Source organism: Staurois parvus, unplaced genomic scaffold (genome assembly GCF_062004578.1).
Source record: "Staurois parvus isolate SC_StPar_1 unplaced genomic scaffold, SC_StPar_1.0 ptg000137l, whole genome shotgun sequence".
Lineage (NCBI taxonomy): Eukaryota > Metazoa > Chordata > Amphibia > Anura > Ranidae > Staurois > Staurois parvus.
In genome coordinates this window covers 12,190,206-12,202,250 of record NW_028317933.1, presented here as the reverse complement: position 1 = coordinate 12,202,250, position 12,045 = coordinate 12,190,206, and the positions used below count along the sequence as shown (strand labels likewise).

The 12,045-nt window shown below is 45.1% G+C and overlaps 1 protein-coding gene across 1 annotated transcript in view; it reads left to right on the top strand.

Moving 5' to 3' along the window:
• The window catches only part of LOC149465824 (bactericidal permeability-increasing protein-like), a 63,719-nt gene extending 60,739 nt beyond the window's left edge, over positions 1–2,980 (top strand). The window contains exon 15 of the mRNA XM_089673364.1: positions 1,730–2,980. Coding sequence (XP_089529490.1) covers positions 1,730–1,801 — 72 coding nt within the window. The 3' untranslated portion in view covers positions 1,802–2,980. The remainder of the gene's footprint in view (positions 1–1,729) is intronic.
• The last annotated feature ends 9,065 nt before the right edge of the window (positions 2,981–12,045 follow it).

Sequence of the window (12,045 nt, the reverse complement as noted above, 5' to 3'; positions counted from 1 at the left end):
AACTGCTTTTGAAAGAAGAGGCCCCATAATGCTGACTTTTAAAGTAGCAGTAAGTTCCACTTTTTAACTTGTACCTACAGGTAAGCCCTATAAAAAGGCCTACCTGTAGGTACAGTAAATGTCTCCAGAAATTTGCAGTGTTTAGGAGATATTCAAGCTGAAAGCAGCCGCACAGCGCACTTAATCGACAGCACACTGAGTAGGCCATCAATTGAGATCAAACCGGTAGTAAAAATGTGTGCTGCTCAGGCTACAATGGAAAGCGATCCTGTGTCCACCACTGTGCGTGTAGGCCAGGGAAGGAGCTTGTCTTGGCTCCAAGCAACTGTTAGGCAAAGGATGGATCCCATGAAGCTGCACATCTATGCAGATTCGCTGGTATTGGAATGAATGGCAGTTTCACACTGGGTTCCCACCAGGCTACGCCTCCAATGTATTTCACCCCATCCCTCGGACTTAATCATGTGGGGTTGGAGTGAAACGTGTTTAGAGAGTTGCTTCGTGGAAGCCCAGATGGAGACTGCCATTTGTTCCAATACCAGCGGGTCTGCATAGATATGTAGCTTCATCAATTCAGAGCGCTGTGACACAACTGTGACTACTGTGTGCATGCTTGGGAGTGACTTCATCGTGGCCCAGCTATTCAAATGGGTGGAGCTGTTGAACCCAGAGGGAAGACCAGGTGAAGAAGGAAGCCCTGTCAGTGGTGACAGCATGGAAGGCCTCGTTTTAAATAGTCTGTCATAATGTGCTAGTATGTGATGTATATTAGCACATTATGACTTAAAGCGTAGTTCCACCTGAAAAAAAAAAAAAAATACAAAAACTGTAGCTGCTGACTTTTAAAATACAGCCACTTACCTGTCCCTTGGTCCAGCGGTGTCCTCACCACGCATAGTTTCACCGGCTGTCTTCTCTCCCTGACACCAGCATCTTCAGTGTGGGCACCCGGCTTGCGGTTTCACAGCCTGGTGCCCACTGCACATGCGAGAGAAGCGCTGCGCTTTGTGAATGGCCCCGTAGTCTTCTGGGACCTGTCACGTGTCCCAGAAGACTACGGGGAGGGAGGACAACTTCCGCTTCTGATCACCTAGGCAATCGCAGCGAAAGTGGGAGCGGGTACCTGTCAAATTCGGGTACCCGCTCCCCAAAGGTGCCAATCCTTAATGGGGAGCAGGGGACAAAGGCTTAAAGCAGAACTTCCCCTTTGGGTGGAGCTCCACTTTAAGGCACCTGAGGGCTTCTTCAAAGAGATTACTATGGCTTTAAGCAGACATAAAAGCTACAAATGCAGATCTGTATCAATTAATACCTCATCAAATGCATTTTTAATGCAAGCAGTGTAATCACCTTTATTTTAGCTGGTGTCAACATCTTGCAAACCCCCATTCAGCAACACTGGGCACTTATTCTGCCGTGTTTATGTGCTAGTGGGCCTATTGATAGTTTTCTGTTTGCTTCCAACAGGTTTTGCACCTCTATATTTCTAAGACAATAGAAATGTGAAACCTACCTGAAGAAGGACAAATGCATCTGTCAGTAGAATTCTACTTAATCTCAGAGACAGTTCAGACTGGTGCTATCCATAAAACCCCACAGATATAGGCTCTAACAAAGGATGATAGGAGGAGGGTGCACAGTGATAGATGTTCTAAGGCACTCACATTACAGAAGAACAGATTATACATTCTGCTGTTGCATCTCAACGATATTTTTTATTTCATTTCAGAATTTCCTTCTCTTTGGAGCAGATGTTCACTATGGAATAACAGAGGACAACTGGATTACTGAGTTATACTGACAGAGAAGGAACTGTCAGGATTATACTGTATCAAAGTAAACTTGTGCTTACCTAAAGGTCAATAATTTTGTAGCAGGATCTCTAATCAAAACTGAACATTAAACCTTGAGGTGTATACAGGGAGCATCTAGAACTTCACAATATCATCCAGGCATTGCTACAGTGCACCCTATAACTCAAAATAATTTTCTGGTTGGTTTGAGAACCCTGGCTCATCATGTTAGATCGGCCATTCTCAACAAGGATTCCATAGAACACCAGGGTTCCTCCAGATGTTGCTAGAAGTTCCTTGAGCTGTGTCTAATTGACCTCCAATTTCAGGTTGCCTGCATAGTTCCAGGATAAACACCAGTTCGGCAAAGTTAGCATGACACCTGTTATCTATTTAACTGTCTTTAAGATTGCCAATCCAGTCACCACTCTATGGGTGGCATTTTTCTTACTGATCACCATATGAAGGGACATTTTAACTCATTGACCCCCGATGAATTGGTTTTAGTAAGGATGCCCAAGATCAGAAAATTATTGTAGGAGTTCTTCTGGGGTAAAGAGGTTGAGAAAGGTAGCGCCCTTCAAAACACACCCCCTGCAGGCTCCATGTTATCTCTCACATATAGAGAACCTTATGTAAAAGGAAAATATAAATTCCAAGAGGTACCAGTCATAATCAGGTATGTTTAAAATTACATGGTGATACAGGAAGCTGAGAGGACGTTATACAACACTGGCTTCTGGAAGTACATTCCCAGTGTAGTGAAGTGCTGACGTTTTGACAACTGTAGATTATACATAATACCAATCAAGTTCTCCTTCTGAATTACCCACAGTTGCAGCATTTGCTATATTATGAATTTTAATAGACAGATATTTTTAAGTTCCCCCGTTAGCACCAAAACCCAAAGCTACCAATTTTTGTAAATACCAACCTCAACTCAGAGATGCATGTCACCCCCCCCCCCCCCTCTTCTTCTCCCAGAATGTCAATGTTCTCTAAATGTAATATAAAGCCTCAATAAATAGTGAGGTATATAGGAATGGGCTAGAGCCATTTTACAATCTGAATCATTAGTCCTACTTTTAAATTTTGTTAAAAAAAAAAAAACCAGAAGGAATGTATACATAAGAAATCAGAATGTCTACTATGTTTACTTTTTTTTTAAATAAAAAACAGTAAAACAATTTTTTTTTTCTTTTTTTGTGTCACTAAAGCCACTGAAGACATACCACAGAAGTTTGTGGTGTTTATGATGAGCACGGGTTGGGTCTCACAGTAGGTTGGGTTTTATCGTTTCACAGCCAAATTTTTTCCCCTTAGTATACAGAACATAAGGATATGCTGACCACAGAGTAGCATTCATCACTAATATCTGCCATTTTCACCCAAGTTAAAGAGACATCAAAGTCTGGTTTTAAAAGGAAATTCTATGCCAGTAAGTACTCCTAACTAAAAAAAAAATCCTTCTATTGCTCTCAACCTCCTCCAAATTTTTATTTTTAGCCGCTGCAATCTGACGCTTGTTTTGAAAGGTGGCTATGTTCATTCTCCATGGTCAACCTGTATGCAGGAATGTAGCCACTCTCTCATGCTCAGTCCCAAGAGGGACTAGCAGCTATGGACCATGGGTTTGTGCATACAGTAGTGCACATGACAGCAACCAAAGTGCACTGTTCATTCCAAACAAACAGAAGAGGGGGAGAAAGAAGATGTTCAATGGCTTATGGAGGACGTTACAAGGAGGCCAAAAAACACAAGAAACAACAATTTTATGAAATAAAGATTACACGACCATCAAGTAGCGCATGTGTATAGATTATTTTTGAAGAATAGGGATACTATGTGGAACTACACTGTATCTGAGCAACACAAACCAAAAGCACTATTTAATTCATTTACTAAACCCACAACAGTAAAATTAGTCTGTATATGCAGTAAAGCATGCCTGTTATACTCACGTTGGAACCCAAGGGGTTAATCCTCTGCATTGTGCAAAAACGCTGTTTGATCCTGACTTCTCTGATCCTCCCCTTCTTCCAGTGTCTCCATCTTATCTCCTGATAAGACATATTGTGTGGAGACACTCTGCACAAGCTCAGTTTAGTGTGTATTGCTAGATTTTTTTAATTTTTTTTTTTTTCTTGGGAGAGTGCATGTGATCAGTACAGGACCCATCAGCACTGTCCAGACAGAGGTCAGGGGATCTGCATCTTCACAGAGCAGAATGAAAACTCCTCCTACAAGCTTTAACCAGTGCTCTGCTAGACACTGATAGAAGTCACAAGACTGCTCTAACTGCTGATGAGAAAAAGTATTTAGCAGTTTATATTTACTAAAATAATTGCATTTCCATGTTCTGTGTACTGTGGGAGACCAGATATAGTGAATGCGGGGTCCGGGGTTTAGTAACACTTTAACATTTAAAGTAAATGTTTTTTCATGCGTTAACACACATCACGTCTAGGGCAGCCCATTCACTTGAATAGGCTGCCCTACATGTGATAAATGCCCCAAAGTAGCTCCAGAACCTTTTTGGTGGAAGACGTAGGGCATTTTTCAGTAAGTGTTTTGGAACATTTGTAACACATTTTGTCGAGTGACAAATGCGCTGCAAAACAAGCATCTGCTACCTGCGCTTGGGGTGCCATTAACAATTTCATACTGGCCACTGCCATACCCTTCACACTCCTCTCCCTCACCTGCACATAGTGCCCACTGTCATACTCTCCACACTCTTCTCCTGTACATACTGCCCACTGACATACCTCTCACCTGTACTTACTGGCCTCTGTCATACCCCTCACACGTTTCCCCATCAACTTTAAATACTGCCCACTGTCATACCCTTCACCTGTACATGCTGCCCACTGTCATACCCTTCACCTGTACATGCTGCCCACTGTCATACCCTTCACCTGTACATGCTGCCCATTGTCATACTCTGCACCTGTACATAGAGACTACTGTCATACCCTAAACTTGTACATACTGCCCACTGTCATACCCTTCACCTGCACATACAATCCACTGTTAAACTCTCCACAAGCTTCACCTGCACATATTGCCCACTGCCATACCCCATACACTCCTCTAATGCCCATACTGCCCACTGTCATACTTTCCACACTCCTTTTCTGCACATACTTCCCACTGTCATACACCTCACACTTCTCTCCCTCACCATCACATGCTGCCCATTGTCATACCCGTCACCTGTACATACTGGCCACTGTCATACACATCATACTCCTCTCCCTCACCTGCACATACTGCTCACTGTCATACCCCTCACACTGCTGTCCCTCACCTGCTCATGCTGCCCACAGTCATACCCGTCACCTGTACATACTGCCCACTGTCATACACCTCACACTCCTCTCCCTCACCTGCACATACTGCCCACTATCATACCCCTCAGCTGTACATACTGTTCACTGTCATACACCTCACACTCCTCTCCCTCACTTGCACATAGTGCCCACTGTCATACTCTCCACACTCTTCTCCTGTACATACTGCCCACTGACATACCCCTCACCTGTACATACTGGCCTCTGTCATACCCCTCACCTGTACATACTGGCCTCTGTCATACCCCTTACATATTTCTCCATCAACTTCACATACTGCCCACTGTCATACCCTTCACCTGTACATGCTGCCCACTGTCATACCCTGCACCTGTACATACTGCCCACTGTCATACTCTGCACCTGTACATACTGCCCACTATTATACCCTAAACTTGTACATATTGTCCACTGTCATACCCTTCACCTACACATACTGTCCACTGTTGAACTCTCCACAAACTTCACCTGCAACTTGTACATATTGCCCACTGTCATACCCCTCACACTCCTCTCATGCCCATACTGCCCACTGTCATACTCTCCACACTCCTCTCCTGCACATACTTCCCACTGTCATACACCTCCCACTCCTCTCCCTCACCTGGACATGCTGCCCACTGTCATACCCGTCACCTGTACATACTGGCCACTGTCATACACCCCACACTCCTCTCCCTCACCTGCACATACTGCCCGCTGTCATACCCCTCACCTGTACATACTGCCCACTGTCATATACCTCACACTCCTCTCCCTCACCTGCACATGCTGCCCACTATCATACCCCTCACCTATACATACTGCCCACTGTCATACACCTCACACTCCTCTCCCTCACCTGCACATGCTGCCCACTATCATACCCCTCACCTATACATACTGCCCACTGTCATACACCTCACATTCCTCTCCCTCACCTGCACATACTGCCCACTGCCATGCTTTCCACACTCCTCTACTGCTCACTGACATACCCCTCACACTTATCTCCCTCACCTTTACACCCCACCCACTGTCATACCATTTTCCTGTACATACTGGCCACTGTCATACCCTCCACACTCTTCTGCGGCACATACTGCCCACTGTCATACTCTCCACACTCATCTCCTGCACATGGTGCCCACTGACATGCCCCTCACACTCCTCTCCCTCACCTTCACTGTCTCCACGGTCAAACTCTCCAGACTCCTCTCCGGTACATACCATCCACTGTTTCTGGGTCCCCCTAGGTTCTGCACAGCCAGGCAACATGTATTTTCCATACTTTCATCCACAGTCCATGAGTTTTTGTTATTTTATTAGGGAAATATAACTTGAATAGGGTAATAGGGAATATGGGATGCCCGAATTAATTGAATCAAAGCATGGAGACAACTGCCTTACTATTTACAGAAACAGATCCTGGATTGTTCTTTTCCTTGAAAGCCATCAATCACTGAGGATCAGTAGCAACAGTCCTTTACGAGCAAGGAACTTGCAGCCCAAATGAAATCAACTTAGCTTCTTGTAAACTGCATGCAGAGATGTCCCCTCTCCCCCGCAGAGCTGCTCCCAGCTCTACAGCCTGCAGACAATTCCAGCCCTCCTGGCTGCTCTGAAGATCCCCCAGGACAAAGATAAAGGGTTAAGCATAGTGCCATCCTTCAAAAGCTTGCTACATGTTGTGACGATCGCGACGTCAGACCTAGCCCTTCTCACCAACTTGTGACCGAAGGACTAGCCAATCTAAAACCACGCTGTCACGTGCATAACAATGCCGCGCTCAGCTGCACCCTATACAAAGATTTTCCAGCTAATGGACCACAATCTATGTACCTGCAGCCTGAGAGCGATTGTTACTGGGTCAGGTTAATTATACAATTAACCCTTCACACTGCCACCACCACCTTTTTGTAGAGAAAAGGAGGAAACTCACCAAAATTAGCAATAACATTTTGATGTTTGAATAATCGTCTGTATACCACTGTCACCGCAGGCAGAGATATATTGAGGTTTAAAACACACAGTAGCGCTCTTCAGAGACAGGGATTCTTAAGTTTGCATTAACGAACTTTAGAAACAGTTCAACACTTTTCAGATAATAGGATTTATTACTGAAAAGGTCAAAAGGGTGCAATAACAATATTTACAGAAAAAGATGTAGCCAATATATATATATATATATATATATATATATATATATAAAAACATATAGAGAGCAGTAACACAGCAAAGAGATAACAGAAAGAAGTTTTAGAGAGGTAGAGTATTTTTCAAAAGTCCTAGGTTAAGCAGATCAAGTTTCAGAGCAAGGGTACCATCTCCCAAGCAGGGGAGACTGACAACTCATGGGGCCCCCTGGGCAATAGGGGATCATGGGGCCCGTGTCCTCACCCAAACCCAAAAAAAGCCTATGAAAAAGCAAATGAAAGGTACCAGGGGCATCTCATGTAGCTCCCTAGTGAGCCCGGGCCCTCGGGCAGTGCCCAAATGGTCAGTCCGCCCCTGCTCCCAAGTTGGTTCCGATATTAAAAGGGGAGAATTCTTCAACTTACTACTCCAAGCAAAACAGCCTTTTTCTAGGAACTCAGCAGGGTGTCTCCTTACAGCAGAGAACCAATTGCCTCATTTGGGGAGGGTTGTTGTAGACGGGGGACTCAGACTAGAACCAAAATCCCTCCCAAGTAATACAATGGGCAATAACCTTCCCTAGGTACATGTAACATTCTATCCACGGGTATATTAATATGCCGAATCATCTGCTGAACGTCTAGATATCAAACATGGCATAGTTCACTATTTAAGCTAGAACTATATGGCTTTCTGCTCTCCTGTAGACTTCAACTAGGGGGTGTAAGATATCAGACGACTCACATTAAACTGAGCTATCCAAATATATGCTTGGTTTGTATGTAATTATTTCCCATCTCCAGATATAAAATTTAATGGAAAAGTGAGTTTTAAATGTGTTGTCTGTTTTACGGCTAGCTGGAATGTCTTTGAAGCCCAGTGAAGGACTGGTTTATGGTTTTACAATTCTCTCAGATTGAGAAGCTAACAGACACCTGGGCACCAGCTAATTTGGGATTTATAACCATGAAGCTTTCCCGCTGGGCCTGATTGCCTGTGCACTTTTGAACCCAGCACACAGGGATCACGTGTCACTCAACAGAGAGAAAGGGGGGGATTTCAGGGGGAGAGATACAAAATGGAGGATCCTTAGCAAGATGGATGACCGCGTCCATCTCTGTGTGCACAATTGCTACATATGTGGCAGACCTTCTAAATTCCTGGGTGTGCTGATGTACTTACTCTGTTCTCCTTGCTCCCACTGCTCCCAGACCTTGATCCTGTTCATGCCGTACTGCTGAATGGATTGTCCTGGGCCAGCCCCAGTCCAGCCTGGAGGCCATCCCCCTCCAGACCTAGTGGACCCCTCCCAGGCCACCAACAGTCTCCTCAGCACTCCAGCCTGACTATCCCATATGTATGGGCTGGGCCTCCAAACCTAGGACCCACAAACATGCAGATTAGGTCCCCAACTCGTCTGTCTACTGGCCTCTAAAAGGTTCCCATGGTCCTCCAGAACCAGGTGGAGGCAACAGAGTCACCCAGCTTGACCTGCAGTAACCGAAACTTAATCACAGATTCTCATAGTTACCATGAGTCATACATAATAGATTTGCCTACACTATTTTAGTACCACACTCGAGGGTGCTACACAACCAACAAAGCTGTCAGTTTCATCCTCAGCCAAAAAGAATGGCAACCATCTTGAATAGTCAGCAACACTCTCAGGGTGGGTTGTCAGCTTCACTCTCAGCTACCATTACAAGGTGTAGTTGGTGGTAATTTCTTGAAGGGAATTAACAGTATATTTTTGTGATTTAAGGTGAGGCTCCAGACAATTATAGTGACTTCTCAATGAGTCAAGGCAAATCTTGTCAAACATCACTTACAGTCTAGTCACCCCAGTATGGACCTGGTGGTCCCTCATCACATCTCATACATCGGGCCAGTCTATCTAAAGTTCGAGCTATAAAGCTGAAAGGGGTCCCTCTGCCAGCAAACAAGGATTGGTGAGAGAAGTTTGTCAAACCCATTTTACACAAATTACAGAAACAAATAGATACTGCTATATCACATTTTAGGACATCCAATAGAAATAGCACTCATCCTACTCTCTGCTCCCATTGGAGCTTGTTTCAAATGATCTACACCAAAGTTTCCATTCTTTTCTAAAGTATCACCTTACATACACCTTTAGCCCTGGTTCACACTGATGCAAATTGTCATGCGATTTGACTGTTCATATCGCATGACAAATCGCATGCAATGTTTGGCAAATGAACTGTTCTAATTGGTGCAACTCCCACTTAGTAGTTCCAGCACTACTTTTCCCAATTTGGGGTGCGACTTGTATAAATATCTGTGAATGAAGTCGCACAAATGTCTATGAAGTCGCACCCAAAGTCACACTGCCATCCAACATTGAAATTCACTTAAAGTCACACTATTTTAAAGTTGGATCCAGCATGAACCAGGGCTTAGAATGATTTACGGACCTAACCAAGATTCACCATGTGCAGCATCAAAGAAGTGCCCCAACTAAGCTAGCAAAAAAATGACAAAATGGTGTTGGGGGGGGAGAAGGCTCCTCTGGGTCCGGGAACATGCAGGAAAGGGCATCTGCCTTCCCGTTCTTGGATCCTGGGCGGTAGGTTATGTGGAAGTTAAACCTGGAGAAATATAAAGCCCATCTAGCCTGTCGAGGTCTTAGGCGCTTGGCGGACCTTAGATACTCCATATTTTTCTGATCTGTGAAAATCATAATTGGGTGGCTGGCTCCTTCTAAGAGATATCTCCATTCTTCGAAGGCTATCTTAATCGCTAAAAGTTCCCTATCACCCACATCATAGTTCCTTTCGGCTTGGCTCAGTTTTCTAGAACAAAAGGCTATTGGGTGAAGCAGAGCCTTTGGGCCCTGGCGCTGAGAGAGTACGGCTCCTGTAGTAACTTCAGATGCGTCCACCTCCAGGATGAAGGGGAGTGTTGGCTCTGGATGCTGTAACACAGGAGCAGAGGTGAATTGATCTTTTAATTGCTCAAACGCTTTTTGAGCTTCCGGGCTCCAGCAAAATCGTGTATGCTGGCGGGTGAATTGAGTAATAGGGGCAATGATTGTGGAAAAGCCCTTAATAAATTTCCGATAAAACCCACAAATCTTTGGACCCCTTTCCTGTCTGAAGGTACAGGCCAATCCAGGATAGCCGATACTTTCTGAGGGTCCATGGAGATTCCCTCAGTGGAAATTATGAGCACCAGGAACTGGATGGACTGCTTCTCAAACTCACACTTCTCCGCCTTGGCGTACAAGCCATGCATCCTTAGAGTGTTTAGCACTTTCCTAACGTGATCACAATGGAGTTCCAGTGAGGTAGAGAAAGTTAGGATATCGTCCAGGTAGACAAATCACAAAAAGGTCAAGGTACTCTCTAAAAATGTCGTTCACAAAATGTTGAAATGTAGCAGGGGCATTACATAGCCCAAACGGCATCACTATGTACTCAAAATCTCCGAAGCGTGTTCTGAAGGCGGTCTTCCACTCATCGCCCTCTCTTATACGGACAAAATTGGAGGCTCCACATAAGTCCAATTTAGTGAACACTCGGGCTGTTCGAAATCTCTGAAACAACTCCGGCACCAGAGGAAGAGGATACCGGTTTTTAATGGTAATTTTATTAAGTTCCCTGTAGTCAATGCAAGGTCTAAGAGACTGATCCTTTTTTTCTACAAAGAAAATACCAGCCCCGGAAGGAGAAGAAGAGGGGCGGATGAATCCTTTAGCGAGATTCTCGTCTAGATAGTGCCGGAGGGCTTCCAGTTCAAGTTCGGACAATGGGAAAATTCGCCCAAATGGTATTTCTCCCCTGGGAGTACCTCAGTTGGGCAATCGTAAGACCGATGAGAAGGCAATGTGTCGTCCTTCTTCTTATCAAACACATCAAGGAAGTTGTGGTAGGGAGAGGGAACTGACTGACTGGCCTCTGGTGGAGGTTGGACTGAGAGACATACAGAAGAATTGGTGAGAGCAGGGGCACCACCGTGTTGTAGACAATATTCTGAAGAAAAGATGATTTCCTTCTTGGGCTAATTGATCTGTGGGTTGTGGGCTTGCAACCAGGGTATTCCTAGGATGGCTGGAAACATGGGGGATCTGATCATGTCAAAACGAATAAACTCCTGATGGCCGGAGTCGGTGGTTGCAAGAATAGGAATGGTTTCCTGGGTAACAGGTCCGGAACTCGGAGTAGTGCCATCCACAAGTAAGACGTCAAGTCTTTGTTTCTTAGGCAGAAGAGGGATGTGTAAGTCCTTGGCCAATTGGATGCCTAAGAAACAGCTACAAGCTTCTGAGTCAACGACTGCCCGCAACTTGACGTCCCTTCCAGCCACCTGCAATGACATGGGGAGAATGACATGGGTGGTTAAAGTCCTGGATAGCTGAAGGTACAAAGGATGGGCCTGGCTGGACTTACTTGGTCATACTGGGCAGTAATGCAGGAAGTGGCCCATGGCCCCACAGTAAAGACAAAGGTTGCCTTGTTGTCTGCGTAGCCTTTCTTCCGGAGTTAGGGCAGGTCGGAGAAGGCAGATTTGCGCAGATTCTACCTACGAAGTGTTGATGGGATGTGGAGCAAGGGCAGGAGCCGCTGGTCCTGGAACTTTTGGCAGAACTCAAGTGGGCCGAAAGGTCTGAGTACACTCTTCGCATCTTTCCCATAGATGCCGATCCAACTGAGTAGCGAGCAGGATAAGGTTCTCCAAGGAGGAGGGAGCTTTTACCCTAGCAAACTCATCCTTGAGGTACTCAGGCGCCTGTGCATGGTATGTGAAAGGTTGTCGATAGCCCC